The 19,623-nt window shown below is 39.7% G+C and overlaps 2 protein-coding genes across 3 annotated transcripts; one reads left to right on the top strand and one right to left on the bottom strand.

Moving 5' to 3' along the window:
* The first annotated feature begins 2,378 nt into the window (after nt 1–2,378).
* On the top strand, nt 2,379–4,456 carry fmodb (fibromodulin b). The gene is made up of 2 exons (XM_041800464.1): nt 2,379–3,273; nt 4,278–4,456. Exons 1-2 carry the CDS (start codon nt 2,385–2,387, stop codon nt 4,427–4,429), a joined length of 1,041 nt encoding a protein of 346 aa, XP_041656398.1. The 5' UTR covers nt 2,379–2,384; the 3' UTR covers nt 4,430–4,456.
* Nucleotides 4,457–4,533: 77 nt separating this feature from the next.
* On the bottom strand, nt 4,534–15,879 carry csf1b (colony stimulating factor 1b (macrophage)). Of its 2 annotated transcripts, none has more exons than XM_041800463.1 (9): nt 15,656–15,879; nt 13,922–14,041; nt 13,766–13,828; nt 13,485–13,655; nt 13,112–13,313; nt 12,885–13,021; nt 7,111–7,154; nt 6,987–7,021; nt 4,534–6,833 (listed from the first exon to the last, which is right to left on the bottom strand). In XM_041800463.1, the coding sequence occupies exons 1-8, from the start codon at nt 15,695–15,697 to the stop codon at nt 6,988–6,990; spliced, it is 813 nt and encodes a 270-aa protein (XP_041656397.1). In that variant the 5' UTR covers nt 15,698–15,879; the 3' UTR covers nt 4,534–6,833; nt 6,987. The 2 variants fall into 2 exon arrangements, with proteins under 2 accessions (XP_041656397.1, XP_041656395.1); XM_041800461.1 differs by having other exon boundaries at nt 4,535–6,833; nt 6,987–7,024.
* Between the last annotated feature and the right edge of the window lie 3,744 nt (nt 15,880–19,623).

The raw sequence follows: 19,623 nt of genomic DNA, 5'->3' as shown, positions 1-19,623 counted from the left end.
TTTTTCCCAAAGCAGTAATTTAATTAGTGCTTGTTCTAGTATTGTTTTTAGTTTGAAAAAATGTGTGGTTGTAAACTGTGATGCTTAAAGACTTAAAGAGTGGAATTGTTGCACATTACTATTACACTGTCTGCCTTATGTTCTGGATTAAAAATCTTGATTCTCCCTGCTAATGTTTGTGTTTTTTGCCAGTTAGCTTTTCTTTCATCAGCATAGAGTCACATTAATTTCTTCACTTGAGCTGTCTCTGACATAGGAAGAATATGATTAGTGGCACGTTTACACACACCACATTTGCAAAAAAAAAAAAAAATTGTTTTTTTTTGTTCATCCAACCTGTGGCTTCTTACCCATATGTCATTCCCCACTCTCTCCCCCTGATTTCCTAAACAAACCCCCTCTCTCATTGGTCAGTAAGTAAAACATGGCAATGCATTGACATCTACAACCAACCCTAGCTGAAAGCTAAGTCATGCACCTTAGAATTGTTGAAAACATTGGCATGCATCATGAAAAATCTTGGCAGATACTTTAGGGGGAAATTGTCTTACAATCTTAATAGCAGACCATTCAGAAGTGTATCCAAAATGTATTAAACCATGATGCCATGGTTAAACAGGCCAATCCTCGTCCAAAATAACTGTAGTGGAATTGTCCAGTGGTATGTTTATGTTTTTTTTTTTTCTGACTTAGTCAATGAGCTATTGACACATACAAACCACAAATTCCTCTTGATTTGATACACCCACTCACTTTAAAACCAACATTATGTGATCTGTCATTTTCAAAGAATCCGAAAGCTCAAAGTAAAACAAAAATATGTTTCATATTAAGATGTTTTTATTATAATCTACTGTAATTGGTGTGTAGTTAAATCCATTTGTGATGAATAACAGCATTTCAACTTTACCTTTTTGGCTCACAAATTGTTTTTGTTTGACATGAGCTTTCAATTACAGGATGAAATATTCAACTTTTTCATCTTGTTTTAATTCTGACATTTTAGACACGTTTAGGGATAAAGCAGTCTTGATAGATAAAGATTGTATTTACTAGTTGAGGAGATCTGAAGCTGCTTTAATTGTAACTGTATGATCATTTATCCAAATAAAGGTCTTTTTTGACCTAGAGTCTTACGACTTTGTCTTCACAGCCCAGTTGTAACACAATGATAGCCACGGCTCTACACTATAATGATGTAACATCACACTAGAGGGAAAAAATACTCACTGTTACTCATTTGATGTAATTGTTATCAGGAGTATTTTCTTCCCCTTTTGACTGATAATCTACCACCTCTTTGGTGCAAATGAGTCCCACATGTTTATCCTCAGGCCCCCTCTCTTCTTACATTTGATTGTTTGCTGATTAGGGTCTATTACCTTCTGAACAACATCCATTTTCAAATCATCACATTGGCCTTCATTTCCTGAGAGAGGCCAGGAAGCAGATTTGGAAAATGAAAAAATCTCAACAGTCTGCCTACAATTTTCCTTCTCCTGTGGAGCCAATGAATGGAGAGGCCCTCTCTAAACGAAGGATGCGCTTTTGCCTGCAGGCGCCTGCACAAACATGTTAACTTTCTCCCACTGGTTGAACACTGTAATTTACAAACATGGGTACATAGGCAGGCAGCAACAGAGAAAGACAAAAAATGCTTAAGAATGATGATTGCAGACAAATAACAGGGTTTGTCATGCTTGGTACATGTTGGAACATAATGTAGCAGAGCATGCCGCAATCTCATAGTTACATTTTTAACTTTAACAAAGCTGTTTTTTTTTTTTATGGGAAGTACACCACCAATTATAGCGTCTAGTACAGTTCGTTAAATTTTCTATACCATGACCCCCCACCCTCTTCACAATGTCTACAGCAGGATAATAAAGCTAGCTAGGCTTCCAGTGGCTGTGCTAATGATAAGGCATGACACAGTGAGGGAAAACAAGGTTGTTAAAAAGCAGATGGCCACACCGTTCCACAGATGGGATTGATATTGTCATGGCTGGAGGTGATGTGCTATATTGTAGGTTCCGCAAGCAAATGGAAAGATGTATGTGCTCTAATGAGGCTGGGTGGCGGGGGCTGCAGCTGGGTTGGGAAGGAGTATTTACTTCATACCAACTAAATATTCCTCCAGTCCGAGGGAGACACAGAAGAGGTGAGCAAGGGAGGAGGCGTCAACTCTGGTCTACCAACCGGTGGGTATACAGTGTCTACTGTACATTGTAAAAATGCAGCAAGGAGATTTGTCTTTAGAAAAATAAGAGTCAGCCATCAAATTTCAAATAAGAGTGTTTTGGAGATTTGTAAATAAGGTCATATGCTAAGTTTGACCTTGAATTTTATTAACTTTTTTCTCTTTCTGGTTCTTGTCAGTGATAATGCGGACAGTGGTTCTCCTCCTCATTATGGGACTAGTGGAGTTGGGTGTCAGCCAGCAGTACAGCCAGTTTAAGTGGCTGTCCCAGCTGAGAGGGCGGCGGCGTCATGCTGGCTGGCAGGCCGAGGATGTGGACTGCCCCCTGGAGTGTGACTGCCCGTCTACCTACCCCACGGCAATGTACTGTCACGGCCGCAACCTCCAGCATGTGCCATACGTCCCCTCACATATCAAGTACGCCTACCTTCAGCGTAACCAGATCACAAGCATCCAGGATGGAGTGTTTGATAATGCCACTAATCTGGTGTGGGTTGTTCTGTTTCACAATAAGCTCAGCTCGGACAAGATCGGCAAAAATGTGTTCAGCAAGCTCAAGAACCTGGACCAGCTTTACTTGGATCACAATGAGCTCACACGAGTGCCTCCAAACTTGCCTAAGTCTATTACAGCTCTGCGGCTTGGTCATAACAAGATCTCTAAAATCAACTCCAACTCATTCGAGGGAATGGCAAACCTCACCACATTACAGCTCCAAGCAAATGCCTTAGAGGACATTGGAGGTTTGTTCAAGGGGCTGAAGTCTCTGTCTTTGCTGGATATAAGGAAGAACAAGCTGAAGAAAGTCCCTGAAAACCTCCCTGACAGAGTTCAACAGCTCTACTTGGACTATAACAACATAGAGAGTGTTCCAGAAGGATTTCTCACCATGTATCCCAAACTGCACTTTGTCCGGTTGGCTCATAACAAGCTGACGGAGAAAGGACTTCCCTCCAATGTCTTTAACGTCAGCACACTGATTGAGCTTGATCTCTCTTTCAATAAACTGGAGAAAATCCCTGCTGTCAGTAGGAACCTGGAGAACCTTTATTTACATGCCAATAAAATCAAAGGTATGAACACTTCTCTGTTATTCAAGATTTTTAACTTGTAGTGATGATTCTGAACATTTAAATGATTTCGAGGAATATAGAAGTGATGTTAATGAAATCTGTAGTTGTTTTAGGAAATGTAATAATACTGCTTTTTCATGTGAAACTGGAAGGTTTTTTTTTCCAATTAAAATGCCATTTTTACATGCAGCCTCTAGCCATCATTACCAATTTATCTAATGCATTAGATACTGCCACTTAGTCCCTTTTAGGTCATTTTTTTCTTAGATTCGATTGTTATAATCCATTTAACATGACATACAGTTTGGCAGAAAATATGGGCGGAAAATTGTAAAAATCCTTGTAAAAGGAAGAAATATGTGTCCTTTATTTTTAAGTCATCTCCCTTTGATTGCATGCAGGCCATTTTGGTTTTGTGATTAAAAAACTGACATGAAAATCAGACATGCAGCTACGCAGCCTTTATTGTTTATGGCTGCCCTATTTACACAGCACTGCTTAACAGTATTTGGAATATCAACATACTCCAGCTTCAAATAACATTTGCTTATCCTACTCTCCAAAAATCAACATTTCCTATGTGCTCTTACAGTTGGATGTGTTGCCCTTTTTACTACACCCTGCAGTGATGTAACACTACACATCAGGTTAAGACTGGAGACTGAGCATGCAGCGAGCACAGTTTCAACCACTAGATGTCTGCTACATCAGTGTGAATTAGTCTTTGAAGTTTTCCTTAAATAATTCTCTATATAAAATCTCATTCAAACTCAATACAAACTTTATATGACCAATATAAACAAATAAAACACTGCACTGTAAAACAAGAGCAAAACTTGAGACTTTAATCAAAAACAGGAAGAATACTTTTAAGTCATATCAGTGGCTTTTTGAGTAGCTGTTATACAAAAACAAAATAATGAACTGTAACTTTTTTACATCCTTAATAAGTCCCAGGAGGAGTTTACCTCCCTTCATATTTCCCTCCTCTTGTTGTCTTTCAGAGTTCTCGCTGAGCAGTTTCTGTAGTACCATCGACATGAGAACCTTCTCCAGGCTGAGAATGCTGCGCTTGGATGGCAACAAGATCAGTGCCAAAGACATTCCTGCGGAAGCTGCCTACTGTTTGCGGCGTGTTGCATTCATTGATGTGTAGCAATTCCTGCCCTCTGGGATGTGTAATACATCTCCCATCATCCTTAGTGCTTCAGGTCCATTTGAAGCAATCTGATGACAGTCCACTCCATCAAAACATTTTTGTTAAGACAAGGGTTTTTAGATGCTGTGAGCACGTTTTTACTATTTCAACTGATTAAATAGCTCTAGTGTTAATCAACGGAAGATACCACAGAGACATAATCCCGCATCCAGATGTTGTGTGGATCACAGACTGATAGGCCACATAACTAAACTTGTTAGATGACCAGTTCCTGAAGTTATCCTTGTGTGATGTCAGTCATAATCCAACCTGTATAAACTGCGAATCATTGGTGTGAGATTCAGTTTGGATCTTTGCCTCCACCATGTGGCACGAGGTGATAGAACAGCAGCTTGGGCAGCAATGAGTCTCACTAGAACGTATTATCAGTTATGCATTATTAATAAGGGACTTTTGCTTCTCTTACATATAGAATACTGTGATCAGTAGTTTTTAGTCTATATCTGATATGAACCTTAAAGGATGATCATGTGTTAGATCTGTAACTATCCTAAAATTATTTGATCTTATCAGTATCTTGTCTGTGTGCTTATAAATAATTGTTTTGGCTTGTAATTTCTGAGCCCATATCCATTGTGTGTTCATTAGAAACAACTCATCTTTGATAAACAGCAATTTAGCAATAAAAAGTACCCCAATTCAAATTGGATCCACTGAGCAAGAAAGCTATAAATTGTGTAAACTTTTGTAATTTAAGTTTCTTTTTCCCTCTAAGAATCAATCACTGTTATCCAATATTACATCAAAATATCTCCATAGTTATCCTCCTGAATTCTGACCAAAATACAATCATTGCAACAATAACAACTTCTGTTTCCTCAAATTTTGAAGGAAAAAGAGGTCGGCAGTGTGAAAAGGGGCGGCTGCTCTCCTGACAGTTCTGACTGGTCTTAGGCAGTTCCCACATATTTATTGTTGAAGACAACTTGCCTTTTCATCTTTCACAGCTGCCTTTAATCTTTAGCAGAGAGGCACTAAATCAAATTAGAGGAATACTTTCCTTGTTTTGTAATGGAGTCATGTTTTGGGCCGAAGAGTGGATTACTGCCAGCGCCACAGTGGTTTGCACTCTGATAAGCAGTAGCCTGTGAAATTAAGGTTGTTATAGATCAAGTTAAATTGCAGGCTGCACATTGTTCTGAACGGGCTGTGAGGTAGGGCTGTGTTTTTTTCCCTTCCCTCCCCTGCTTCCTACACAGACTCTTAAAAAAAGCAAAACAGTGGCCAGTAAACATGCACACCATCACATGTGGGAATCTTTTGACAGGATTTAATGAAACACTCCTCATCAAAGTGTAGGGAAATGTTGTCTGACTTAGACATTATGCAATTTTGGATTATAAAACAGGGCTGGACTGTCACTGAGTGAACATGAGTGAAAGTCATCACAGCCCCCCCCCGGTATTTTCCTGTTTGCCATGTGATTTTATGTTTTATGAACAGCAGAAACTGGATGCGTCCAAGATAAATTTCCCTTTGAACATCAACATCTATCTTATCTTATCTGATCCTGCCCAGTGGAGACGTTTCTTGCGAGGCTGCAGCAGCAACTGCTGTGAGCCTATCCGTCTTATTATTGTGCTCGGCCAATAACAGCAGCTCAGTGTGTGTGACCAACAACAGAATATACTCCAGGGTGCAAGCTGAACTATTCATACTGTGTTGCAATAAAACTGAATATACAAACCTTTAGTCATTGCTTCTTAATACTGGTAGAAGAATGTACATGAATGAGTGATGCAGGCTGATAACGATGGAACTAAACAGTTTTCCAAAGCAGTGGAAAACACTTTAGATGATGATAAAGCATTTTGGCTCTCATTAAAGTGCAGAGTAAAATTCAACCGTAGCTTAAATTCTTTAATAAGGCCTTCGTCTGTTCTCCAGATGTCACTTTATAGAATTTGTGTATCAATGCACTGCTTGCTGGACAGCATCTTGTTTTGAATTCAGTATTAATGCATTTTTATTATCAGTACAGTGATGGAATAAAGTCAAACTAATAAATAACATAGTGTTTTGCAAACATTATAAACATTTGGTTAAGTGGTAGCAAATGGAGAAACATTACCCAACATACTTGACTAGTGTAAAAATAAAACTTTTTTTTTAGTGGACTTGAAAAGATATCTGCAGTAGATAACGCATAAACATTATATACATAGCATGGTTTTCAAAATAGGGTCCATCTCTGCTTCCAGTCAAAGCCAAGCTGCTGATTAAATAGGTGAGCATGATACGTTGCACACACGGTACTGCTATGGAAACTTGTTCATGATGGGTAAAATGTACAGCTTCACATGTGCTCCATCTGCTGCTGCAGCGATGTGCTCTTTACTGCCTGTGGAGAGAGAAGAACACATAAAATGTAAAGATGTATGTGCTCTGCTGTCGTACTTTACATTGAGGCAGACACAGGTGTTTGTTTAATAAGTTCCAGCTCTTGCTGTTTAACAGTCTTCAACCTTATAATGTAGGGCTGAGCAATACTCACATTATTGTAGCTCCATCTCTAGGTCCTGGAGGTCTCTGCTTTACTCCAGATGACAAAGGTATGCATTAGTTCAATCAACACATAGAGGCTTATTGGGTTTAATTATCTGTCAGTGTGTTCTTACCTTGAGTTTGTGTATGATATTGATCTGTGTAGGTTGTGGGCTTTCTGTTTTGGAAAGAAAAGAGTTTATGAAATAAAACCCACAGGCCACATGTTGTGAGAACTACAGGGTTGTTGGCAAAGTAACACAAACTCACACCTCTTTCTCTGCAGTGCTGAAGTACATTTACCATTTGCAGACAATAATCTGTGGTGTCTGACAGCTGGCAGGATAGAAAGCAGGTGGTGTACAGTGTTATGTGGGGAGACTGATACATAACAAAGTCTGTATTTTCAGTCTTTTCTCACTCACATGATGTCAACACATGATTGACGGGGAAGCAGAAGCAAATGCCTTTATTTGTGTTGTTTTAAAAAATGCAGCATTTTTCTAAAATGAAGCAGCTACACTTTTGATACAACTTTAAAGTCCTTGCAGTGTGATGTTTACATTATTGGCGTTTCCTGTAGACAAAGCAAAGCTACCTCCTTGTTCCCAGCTAGTGGGTGGCTATAGAGGTGGGTCACAGGTCAGTTACGAGAGGAACCCAGCCAAAATTAGCCTCTGCAGGGAGAACAGAGCTGCAGTGATGGGAATTTGAGGTCTTTTCAAAGAGACTGTTTGTTTGGCACTAAATGGAGCCGTGTGTTTGGCTCAGGTTTGAACCTTCATGCAGTTATAGGCTTGATTCCAGCTGAATATTTTTTTAATATCAAGGCTGCCATATCACCCCAAAAATGTGCAGGTGGACAGGGCTTGCATGTGTCTGAGATAGCCTACAATTTATGACTAAGTTATAGCCGTGAACTGGCTCACAGGCCTCAAGTTGTAGCAACATATACATTACATCAAAGCAGAGAAATGGTTTGCCCATGTGTGTTTGCACGGCACACTAAATCCAACTTAAACACAACTTGAAACTCACCCCCTGCAGACTGTAATTACACAGCTCATTCAGCTCATAGATATTATTTATTTTTTGAATAAAAAAAGGTTTAATATGGCAAGAGTATTATGTTTGCTTATTCTTGTTGTAAAGAAATACAGCCACCAACCCAAGGATGCTGACTCTAATGGGTTTAACGGGTTTATATCTATTCAGAGATGTAGTCGCCCCAAGTAGCGTATAATTCCTCATATTATTCACTTCCTAACACAGCATTAGAAGTCCTTTCATCCTCTATTAGGCACACAAGCTCACAGAGAAGGCAGGTGATGTTAATTAAAGTTAGAGGGGGGTTTTAGTGCTTCAACCATGAAAGGGGTATAGTTGCAGGGCACTGTAGAAAAAACAGGCGAGACAGGAAATAAAGTGATACACGCAGGAAAAAGCACTGCTAAAGGCAACAGTAAGAGTGGCATTCCACAGGTGGAGAATAATGCACTTTATGTAAAAGCCATCTGTTGTCTGTGCCCTCTTTGCCAACAATGAAGCTTCCCTGTACCAACTTAGGGAGGGGGTCTATTAAGGTCTGAGACATACCCTCAAAGGTTGACCCCTCTCTCTTACCCATATTTTATAAGTATTTCTGGAATCCAACTGAAAAATACACGTAATGACTGAATTTGCTTAAAGTCATTGACTGTGTATGGACTTGAATATCCCAGTTATGAGACACATCCCTTTTTTTTTTTTTTTTTAATCATATTAAACTGTGATGCTGTGTTTACATGTGCAAAATCAATTGTTTATATTAAGAACGTGTGCTTACGTGTAATAAAGCATCTGCAGAAAAGAGACTAAGAGGATGGCAATGAATAAGATTTTAAATCTAAATTTCCTTAATTTTCCTTGATATTCTAAATTATTATAACTATTGGGCGATTATAATTATTACTATTCATCACTACGGAAGTTTGGCAGAGAGCAAAGCAACTTGAAGTTGGCTTCATTACTTCACCAAATAACTGTCTGTCAGCAACTTCAAAATAAAAGCATGTGAAAACGGGTCCTTGAGAAAGGTTACACTTTAACTTTGAAAAGTACACCAGAAGAGCCATCGTTTTCAGGACAGGGAGGTGATGGCGATGATGCCGTCGTTCCATCATCAGCTTACAGAACTCTAGTTCCCGGTAACTCATGGCATTAGTGGTGTGCAATTGTTGAAAAGCGCACGCTAAAGTGCCCTCTTGGGAGCCAAAACACATGCTAAAGTGCCCTCTTGGGAGCCAAAATGCATGCTAAAGTGCCCTCTTGGGAGCCAAAATGCATGCTAAAGTGCCCTCTTGGGAGCCAAAACACGTGCTAAAGTGCCCTCGAAAACATGCGAAACGTAGTGCCCTCTTCAGTGGCAAGAATGCGCTGTATGTGCTCATTTTTTTTCACCCCTGCCCTTGAAATAGTCTGTGCAAGCCACTGCATGGCATGAGCTGTCATTCTTTCCACAGTAATCTAAGCTCTCATTTCATTCATGGCTGAAAAATTAACCTGCTCAGTTCATGTTTTATCTAAACATAAGCGGGTTTCAACACAAACTGCTGTCAGTACACAAACTGATCTGTGGCAGACACAGCCGCCGAACTGTCACTTTCTCTGGGTAGAGCAGACAAGGTGTTCCTTCCCCACACAGCTGCAGTATTTCAAAGTATCTGAAGTTAAATCAAAAGTGTGCCTGCGCAGGTAGTAGTAGGTTTTCTTTTGGAGTTTTCAAGGTAGCAAAACCGGGTTTCTCAAAAACAGGATACTGTAATTTCCAAGTTTCTGAAGACGTTTACATGCACAAACAGAAACCGGGATACTCAAAAAACCCAAAACAAACCGGGATACTCAAGTTCATGTAAACACAGTCATTTTCATGGAAACAAAATAGGCCTAATGTCATTTTTTCAATGTACTGAAAGTCCACTGATGCAAACACTGCAAATGGCCTTGGGTGCTTGTTGTGCAAGAGGATGAACCTGTTCATTTATGTATTTTTATATCATCACATATGCAGACAGAAAAATGGATTCAGCTTTTTAAACATTATCCAAATCCAGTCTAAATGTCATCCAAAGTGAAAAAGTACGTGCAAACCAGTCGACAACGGACCACAAACTTTTGATAAAGGAAAAAACGAGTGGAAAGCTAAGCCCACATTTCCGTTGTGACGTCTCAGACGAGCCACCATTTGTGTAAATACTATTAAAAAGGGCCTCTGACCTTTTTCTCTGTTTTGTTTATGAAACATTGCTTTGTCTTTAATAATAGCAGTGTTGTTATTTCATGAGTATAATGCCAGACTTTGTTTATGAATTAAGTTAAAAAACAAACAAATGTAAAACCGGATACACGTTGTACCAGCAAAATACGGCACTTCCTTTCTGAGGTATGTGGTGTCCCAGATGGATAGCAGCTATTCTTAGTCATCAGTTGCAAGTTCAAATCATGTCCCCCCAAAGAGTGGAGACCAGCGCTTCTCAGTGCGCTCATCTTCCCAGCATACTTCTTGTTTTGAATCGAGTGCACACTTCATTAAAACAGTACCCCATAGGATTTTTCACTACACAGTGGACTGATGTTTTAGTTCTATAGATGAATTTCACATACTGAAGAAGAAAAGCAGTTAAAAGTGCCCATCATGCATAGTAATACAAGTGGCTCTCAGCTAAGACCAGGAAGGACACTTTTAACAGCTTTTCTCCCTCTTGATATGAAATTCATCAATGGAAATTAAATGTTGGTAAATGCACTGTATGTTCTGCGTGAAAAGCTTTCAGAGGGGTTCCTTGCTCTTCTTTTAGTAGAGAAATGGCCAGTTCTGATATAAAATGCCAGTATACTGTGGCGACAGGCGAGTGTATCACTACTCCAGTTGCCATTTTTACTGACTTGTAGTGCAACACACCTGTAGCTACAGCCTCATTCTCCTCAAATGACAGTCTGGTCTGTTCTCAATATTGTTTAGGACTGAAGATTTGCAAGATGTATCTCCGATGACAGGCAAGGAATCTGGCCAATCCATCGGCTTTGCACGGTAAGGAGATGACAACTTACAATTAAAAAGTCACTGATTTATAGATGAAGGGATAAATTATGTTTGATATTCAGATGGCCATGTGATTGAAAAATGCATAAATTTAATGTTGAGAAGGAGATAACATGATTAACAAGTCATGTTTTTATAAGTAGAAGTGGGAATAAATGCTTATAATTGAATGGTCATAAACATTTATACTTTATAAACATTATCTAACTGATATGCAGTCATACATACTTTCATGCTTGTAACACACAATCCTCATTTTTGACCCCTCTGTTTTTGAAATGTTGCATCTTTTTTTTAATTTAAGGCTTTATGATATTTGTGGTTGCTAAATATTTGCAGTCAGATGTCGGACTGAATTAGCTTGTTAACATCTGTTATAGATGACAGTGGGATAAGGTTAGCTGTTACTTGAGAGGCTGACAGGGGTCTTTATTTCATAGATAACCAAAACTAAGAGAAACAGTAAAATACACGCTTCAAATTTTTCCTTACTTTCTTCTTTACCAGCTGCAGTTTGTTGTAATAGTGTCAACAGATTGTTAGTAGGTGTTGCTGTGATTCTGCTAGGATGTGTGAAGTCTGAAACTTTTACTTGAGAAAAACAGCTTCTGATTAACAAAATCCTCGCTAACCACAAGCCTGTTAACCCTATGCAGCTGCTCGTAATACATCCATTTGTTTACCATTAGCAAGCCACTTGTGTGACACTTTAATGTGATAATATGCAGAAAAGCACTGACGTAAACTTTCTCCTCTTCTGGTGTGCAAACATAAATCCATCCTCTGCCTCCTGTGTGATCCAAATCATCCTGCCATTCAGCACGCTTGTTGAAGAACTAAGCACAATGTGTCACTCAGTGATACTGCAGTGTTGCCTGAGCGGTTTGCATGTTCTTTGAGGCAGTTAATCAACACCAAAAAATCATGCGTCACATGCACATTAGAGCAAGCAGGGCTTGTGCAATTATTTGGCACTAAAATAAAGATAATTTGCTGTGACTGTGCAGCCATCTTTATAGGCCTTCTGCAGAGAAAAGATTAGAAGTAGCTAATTGAATTTGACAAAGTAAGCTCTAAACACAAGCAGTGAGCACCTTCTTCCACCTCTGTCTCAGACATTTGGACTCTTCCAATACTCACGTCTGTCCGTATCTGAGTCCTTTGCAAAAAGTGCCAAGGATTTAAAGTTCAGTTAGCTTTCTCCATCTATATTAAGACTGAAATCAGCTAAACCAATGCCAAGATCCAATTTACTCGTTTTTGAATTTTAGCTTCCTAGAAAATGCATTTTACTTAACAGGAATAAACTTCAGATGGTGTTATGTCAAAGTTTGGCTTTTCGAGGTTCCACAGTTTCTACATAAACCCTGTGTTTTTTTGTGTTTTTATGGCAAACCAGCATTAAACATGCAGCTGTATTCATGTTGCAAAAGACATTTAAATCTCAAATTTCAAGGTTTTAACATAAGAGAAAACATATACCCAGGGTTATGAACTCTTGCCAAGTGAAACATACTTCTTCCCATCTGAAGTAATGGCAAACAGTGCCAATAATCCCAAATAGAAGAAAGAGCTTGAATATTCTTTGACATTTGTGCATTTGCTGTTGCAAAACAGCACTTTTACTCTCACAAGCCTCCACCTTCTTTTGTTATGCTCAGTATTTACCAGCAAGGGAGGGCTGGTCCCTCAGAGAGAGGGTGTTCTCTAGAGAGCACAGCCAAGCGGCCAAGGCCTCAGTCTTTATTGCAATATGATTGGAATGCATGGCTAGACTTTATAAGGGCACATGTGAATTGAGAATTAACAACACAGAAGTGCTGGTACCTTTTGTGTGATGAGACAGTAGAGAGTGAGGATGAACAGCAGTCCTCCGCAGATGGAGGCGATGATGAAGCCAAGCTTGTACAGGTCTTTCTCTGATCGTCTGTGTGTGGCTTTTTCTGAGCTGCTACCGTAACTTTCTGTAGAAAAGGACACGTGATATGTAATCTCAGTGGGCCAAGACATCTGTTTAATTCATCAGAACTGTTTCCGGAAGATAAAATTCCCACCGGTAAAATTATCTGTGGGTGACTCTGTAAACAGCTCTGTCGTTGAGCCAAAGCTTTCTGTGTATTCATGCTGGCAGCGCCAATCGACTGGTGCATCACTGGTCGTCACTAGTTCCCAGTAAGCTGACAGCACCTCTGAAGCCTTCTGCAGCGCCTCTGACGGAGACCCTCTGTACAGCATCTCAAAACTCTCTGGCTTATCCTGCAGCAGATTCCGAGAGAATACCATACTTGTTTTGCAGATTTATCTTTTCATCCTTGGCAGTTCCTTTCATCACATATTTCTTCTCTTTGTTTCACATTATAGACTTTTAAGACCCCTTGTACCTGAGAAAACCAACTTTAGAATCACAGATTAGAAGCCCAGACTCACCTCCACCTCCTCATTTATTTGAGGGACACATTTCTGAGAGTAGATGTTCAGGATGAGCGCTCTCAGGGACTGAACATAGCCGTCATTGACTGAACCTCTGCTATATTTGAAGTGGGTGGTAAGGAGCTCGAGGATCCATGGTAAAGCAGCTTTAACAAAGCAACATTTGCTCTGCGGGAAGTCAGAGTATGGGGTCATAAACTAGACGTGGTACAGTTAATGGAAAGTTTTAATCAAAAGCTTTAGGAGGAAACAACCCCATAAAAGAAATGTTACCTTACCAAACTCCTCCGCTCTGTGAACGTGTAGGTGATGGAGCACCCGCTTCTTAACTGGTTATCCATCTGCACAGGCAACAAAAGGAAGACTTCATCCCATGACCGATGCATCTTTTCCTAAACCAGACAGCTTTCTGTCTTAAATGTTTCAACACCTACCAGATGTCTGACTGTCAGCAGGTGCTCTCTTGTGATGGAGTGTCTGCATGGACCAGGGACCTCAGCCATTGTCAGAGGGAAGCTCAGGAACATAAGCATACACAGACACTTTACCTGCAACTGATACAACCATGTATTATCTTTAAATCCCTCAGCTCAGAGATACACAGCGGACTTTTATTCAGCAGGAAAGCTCAAGCAGACAAATATTCTAAAATAGAAAAGCCATCAAGCTCAACCACGGACGCATTAGTGGCAACTATGGCATCTTAAACCTTAACCATTTCAAGATGAATGCACTTCAGTCGCTCTCTTATTCACTTTCCCCTCCACAGTCGTCATCATGAGAGTTCTCTTTTAAATCATTTTACAGGGAAAACAAAGTTCAAAGCAAACTTGAGTGGAATTTCCTCGTCATTGAGCCAAAACCACTTTGACAGTATATGTATTTGAGTATTTCCAGCTTTTCAGTACATAATGTTCCTCACAATGTTTACATAAAGTCAGTGTTAAGAAAACTTGCTTGCTTGCAAAGATAACAGCAACTTTCCTTTACCTCTGCACGTTATGTTTGTTATTTATGACAGCTCTGCGTCTTGTCTCAAGTATCAGGGTTTCTTTTTTTTTTTTTCCCCCTGCGCGCGTCTCTTCCAGTAGCGGTCGCTTAACCATGCTTGACCTCAAAGGAACCTAAGCTGATGTGAGATTAGTTCCAGTTGTGGTCAAATAGTGCCCTTTAACATAAAAAAGCATGGCTGTGGACAGCATTGTGCTCTGACTTGAATGATGTCTGCTACCAAACACCTTTTGGCAACTCTTACAGTAAAATGGACCCCAGATGGACTTCCACTGAAGATTAAAAGATGGGATACAAGCATGTGTTTTTCACACTGCAGGGAAAATGTCTGGCCTGTCTGACCTTCCATGATAATCATCCCTTTGAGTCACTTGACCCCTGCTATTCCAAAAGTCATGAAAGATGCCAGAGAAAGCCTGAACTTTAACAATAAATCATGATTTATATGTTCCTTTCTTGACTTCTGAGATATATTAAGACACAAAAGACAATTCTTAAAAAACCACAAGAGACAACATGTATCCCCCTCCATTATTTGTTGTCTGTTCCTAATCTAAAACTGACTTGTGAAGTTTTACTCTTTCTGTTTCCTCTAAAGATCATGTCTTGTGATCCCTCATAAATCTGAGCTTGGCAAAAATATGCATGCAAATTTATTTCCAGGACCTGAAGGAGAGTGAAAAATATCATGTGACCTAATGGATTTAACAATAAAATCAGATAAAAAAAAAGTAACAATCCAGCGATGTTTGATTTGAAGCAGCAAAGATGGCAACAGAAGTGAGCTGCAAAGTGAAACAAGATGCCTCGTGTGAGCTAAGAGATTATCATGCCAGCCTCTGCCTGCCATTGGAGGCCTACTGGATGATTGATGATGAAACATAATGAAATTAATGTAATTGAATAAAACTATTAATGTGACTGGCATGTGGCAAATGCAGGAGCACATGATGCAAATGTCACCTGTCACATGATTGTTTTTCTTCATGCCGTCTATGATATCTGTATGTAGGTCATCAATCTCCTCAATCAAGCGAGAAAAACTTTATCTACAGACAAACAAAAGCATGCACAGATCTTTTCCAGCATTGCAATGCCCAGGTCATCTTTGGTGCATTTGTTTTCTCTGCAGTGATTGTAAATAAGTTCTCACCTACCTTAGCTTTGCTCTGAATCAGCGTTGACACAAGGATGGTCATCTGGTACGTGTTTGACAATGGAAAACACCAGACTCCTCTGTCACATACATTGAAGCAAAGAGATCCTTGTCATTTATTCAGTTCCACTCCAAGGAAAGGAATTTGCTGTAAAGTGAAAATGCCACTTCGTCATGTGGCGCTGTTCTTCAGTGCATTGCCTGACGTGCTCCTTCTGCACAGAGTGAGTTCAAAAGCAGACTAACTGTTTCAGCTGACAGACGGCCCTTTTTAAAGACCTCCCACCTCTCTTCTGTATGACATCTCACAGCATCCTGCGTTGCAGCAGATGTTTTTTGACAAGCTCTTTTAAAGTTGCAGATTGACTTGAAACCTTTTATTCTCTTGGTTCAATGAGAGGGATAAGAGCCCTCTTTGGGAATTACTTAAAAAAGGGCTTTTAAAAAAGGTGTGGGAGCTTGAAGTGCATTTAGAAAACATCTGCTCTTGTTCTTGAAACTCTATATCTCTGGAAAAAAAAGCATTTAAACACTGCTCTATGCATGAAGTCTAGGAATAACAATGTCGATCAGGGGCAGTGTACCCTTGTTTTCCTCTGGAGAATAAATCCTGTGATTAAGTGGACCCACCGGGCAAGAAAAATAAGACGCAGTCAACGCTTAGAGAGAGGATCTGCACATCACTGTGGGGGTCCCCAGAGGTCGTCCGAGACAGCAGATGTTCCATGCTGCTCAAGGAATCTTAAACTTTTTTTTTTTTCTTGTTTCAACGGCACGTTGCACCAAAAGAAAGTCGGGGTTTTTTTGGGACAGCGGGCGTGTCGCCTGCTACTATTTGTAAGACCTGACCTAACCCTGGAGAGACACACACAAACAGGGGTGACTTTTGATGGGAAATTCTTCGTAACAGATTAACACATTTCACCTGGAAGCTATAAACACAGGAAGTGGATGTTCACACCTTGAGTTAAGAACACTTTTTGTACACCTTATACGTTGTATAGTCTTTAATCAGAATTATTTATTGCTGTCTGACTGTGAAAAATGCAGCTTTTATTGTTACACAGCAGTGGGATGTTTCTTTATGCACATACTTAAGTACTGTAATTAGTTTGGTTTGGAGGATGCTGTGTTTCTCTACAATGTTTTCAATTTGTGCCTTTTTCATGTATTGTTGACTCCATTTATCTTACAGCTGTAGTTACTTTGCAAACCAACTTTTTACATACAAAACATCTGATAAACAAACAAACAGAACATTTTGCGGATACACAACAGGAAGCACAATTATACAAAAAGGCTCCCTCTACAAAACTCAAAGTCATTACAATAGTGTTTCATGCTTGATCAGTGACAACAGTTATCCAAAAGCCTAATCCAGTCTGAAAAGTGATTTCAAGAGAGGTTATTAGATGTCAAGAGTCTTTGGCTTCTAAATGATGAATTTGTTATGCATAGTCACAAAGTTTTTAACATTTGCTGAGCTGGTTCTGCTGTGCTGTGCAACATTGGCAGTTATGCAGTTACTAATACAACATGTAACATGAGTAACAGTACAAATAAGCCACAGCATTACTGAGTAATGTCTGTTACACAAGGCCAAATGTTAGTAACATTAAGCTTAATGGAATTATCCTTTCAATGCTTTTCATTACACCTGAGGCTGTAGCTGCACAACTCCCAAGTAAAATATATGAAGCAATACACAAAATAAGGTAATTCTCTTTTAATTTATAGCAACAGCAGAGCTTATTTTCCTGGCTTGGAATTTAACAAGTTTTTCTGAAGGAATATTAACATATCTACATTCTCAGGCAGAAGCTGAGACCTCTCAGCAGTCACGATGTCTTCTGAAGTTAAATGATCTCTGCTTTTTGGAACAGAAGTGGCTGGTATGGAGAGACTTCATTTTACTAGAGGAGAAAGCAGGGTTTTCTTTTCCACCACTGAAGTGGACAGCTCCATTTCATCGATGATTAGCTTGTGTGGAGAAGTTTTCCATTGAGTGCATGTACAGCGGTGGCTGTGGAGCTCTGTTAGAAGAACGCAGCAACTTGATTCCACCGTCCCAGTAAACGACTAACCTGGGGTTCATGCAGACCAGCTTGGATGGCCACATTAAGCGTGTGGGCAAAGCACTTGATGCACTAGTTTAGTAATGTTTACCCTGCGCTAGCAATGACAATAGCAATTCTGGGATTATCCTTGTCACGCTCCCATTTAGTAATCGCAGACTATAGAACTTCAGGATTATTTTCTCCCAGTATGTCCAGAGGAAAAGATGAGTTAAAGTCACTGGTCTTTAGATGGGCCGTGATCGTCAGAGGACCAGCCGTCCGTTATTGAAACACTATCTGCATCTCTGAATGTTTGACTAAAAGGAGGGGGTAGAGAAAAGACTTCCAAATATGAGCACATTTTTTCATATAATTCCAAACTTATTGGGAAAATATTTGCATTAAATTAGTTAAATGTAAAATATAAAAACGGTCGTTTGGTGAGGTTTGTGCTGGAATCAAAATAATGTTAATAATGTTAAAAAAATCTTTTTAATGCAAGTCTGTACATGACTATTCTTTTATGTGCATGGCTGTGTTTCAACTTTGCTTCAATCACCCTCAGTGACTTAGGGGTCCTCGGTCTCTGGCACTGTTATTTTGGGGTTTCGGGCTACAACGTTTGGGAACCCCTGGTCTAAACAAAGCTCTTTTGATCAAGTGTGTGGGTGCCTATTCTGTTGGGATTTTATCGCTGACAACTAATACTGTGAAATCAGATACAAGCCACACTTGTACTGTTTTTCTTTTTTCCAACTACAAAATTGTCTGCAGCTTATGTATCGGGTCAACTCATGTACTAGTATAAGTGATGAGACACAGGACGTCATGGCCACAAGTGCATGAAGCCGCATGAGACCTAATGTGACTGCTTCACTGCTCGGAACGTCCGGGAATACAAACAGCACAGATCATTACCGTAAAGTTAAAGAAAATGGGGAGTATATTATTAAGTAAGTTATCGTTGTAGAGTGCTGGTTTGACTGGAAACGCTCTCCAGTTAGAATAAGTGACAGGAGAGGAGGACAGAGGGACTCCTTGATTGTGAGTTTGGACCATTACCCATCTCCACTCTAAAGTCCTCACAGACTTTAATGGCATCAAATGTGCAGTGTATGAGACTGGGAGTCCACAAGGTCTTAGATGTTTTTAAAAATTGGTGATAGGAGACAGCATCATGACATCATGTTTCCTGGAAACAAGATGTGCCATTAAATAGTAAGGGAGAACCCACCTAATGATTTCACGATGGGACAGCAGTAAGCATTAACGCATCTAGCAGAAATGTGCCACGAAGTCCCTGAGTCTAAGTGTGGAGTTTCAGCCAGTGAATCACAACAACCACCACAAGCTGAGCTGGACTAGCTCACTATAGCTGGTACATGTGCAAACTTTATATGTATGAAAAAACACATTGTTCTAAAGGAGTGGCACAGCTGTGTAGAAACTGCACATTGTTGACTTTGGTAAAAATAAAATGGAAATTGTCACATAGCACAACAGTTTAAACCTTTTTCCCCTTAAGAGATTCCAAAAAAAAAGAGACTGTGGCTCATGTACCAGATTTAATGATAAATTGATGTTAATTTTTGACAGCATCTTTTTGTTTCAGTTGGGATCTTGTGGCACTTAGCATTTCTTGGGTACAATTTGATCCCCGAGGAAAAATGTTGGGAACCACTGCCTTAGTTTTCCATTTGTAAACCTATTTCGTTAAAGACCAACACAAATTCTTACTACACAAATTGCCATTGGTGTCAAAGCTTGATATGTTTTTTCCTTTATAAAATTCTGCCATTAACCCGGAAAAACAAACATTTAGCAGCAAACCTGCCATTGTTATGTTACCATGCTTTTGTGAGGGGTAACTTGTTGCTTAGGTGAAGTACTTCTACATGACTTCATGATCTTT

The sequence above is a fragment of the Cheilinus undulatus genome, linkage group 11 (assembly GCF_018320785.1).
Source record: "Cheilinus undulatus linkage group 11, ASM1832078v1, whole genome shotgun sequence".
Lineage (NCBI taxonomy): Eukaryota > Metazoa > Chordata > Actinopteri > Labriformes > Labridae > Cheilinus > Cheilinus undulatus.
This window is presented reverse-complemented; position numbering and strand designations above follow the sequence as displayed.

Excerpts from the sequence above, each read along its gene's own strand:
- fmodb (XM_041800464.1), top strand. The coding sequence starts at position 2,385 with ATGCGGACAGTGGTTCTCCTCCTCATTATGGGACTAGTGGAGTTGGGT. Across the intron at positions 3,274-4,277 it reads ACATGCCAATAAAATCAAAG|AGTTCTCGCTGAGCAGTTTC; the intron begins GTATGAACACTT and ends GTTGTCTTTCAG.
- csf1b (XM_041800461.1), bottom strand. The coding sequence starts at position 15,697 with ATGACCATCCTTGTGTCAACGCTGATTCAGAGCAAAGCTAAG. Across the intron at positions 13,829-13,921 it reads TGCTGACAGTCAGACATCTG|ATGGATAACCAGTTAAGAAG; the intron begins GTAGGTGTTGAA and ends TTGCCTGTGCAG. Across the intron at positions 13,022-13,111 it reads ACCCACAGATAATTTTACCG|AAAGTTACGGTAGCAGCTCA; the intron begins GTGGGAATTTTA and ends CCTTTTCTACAG.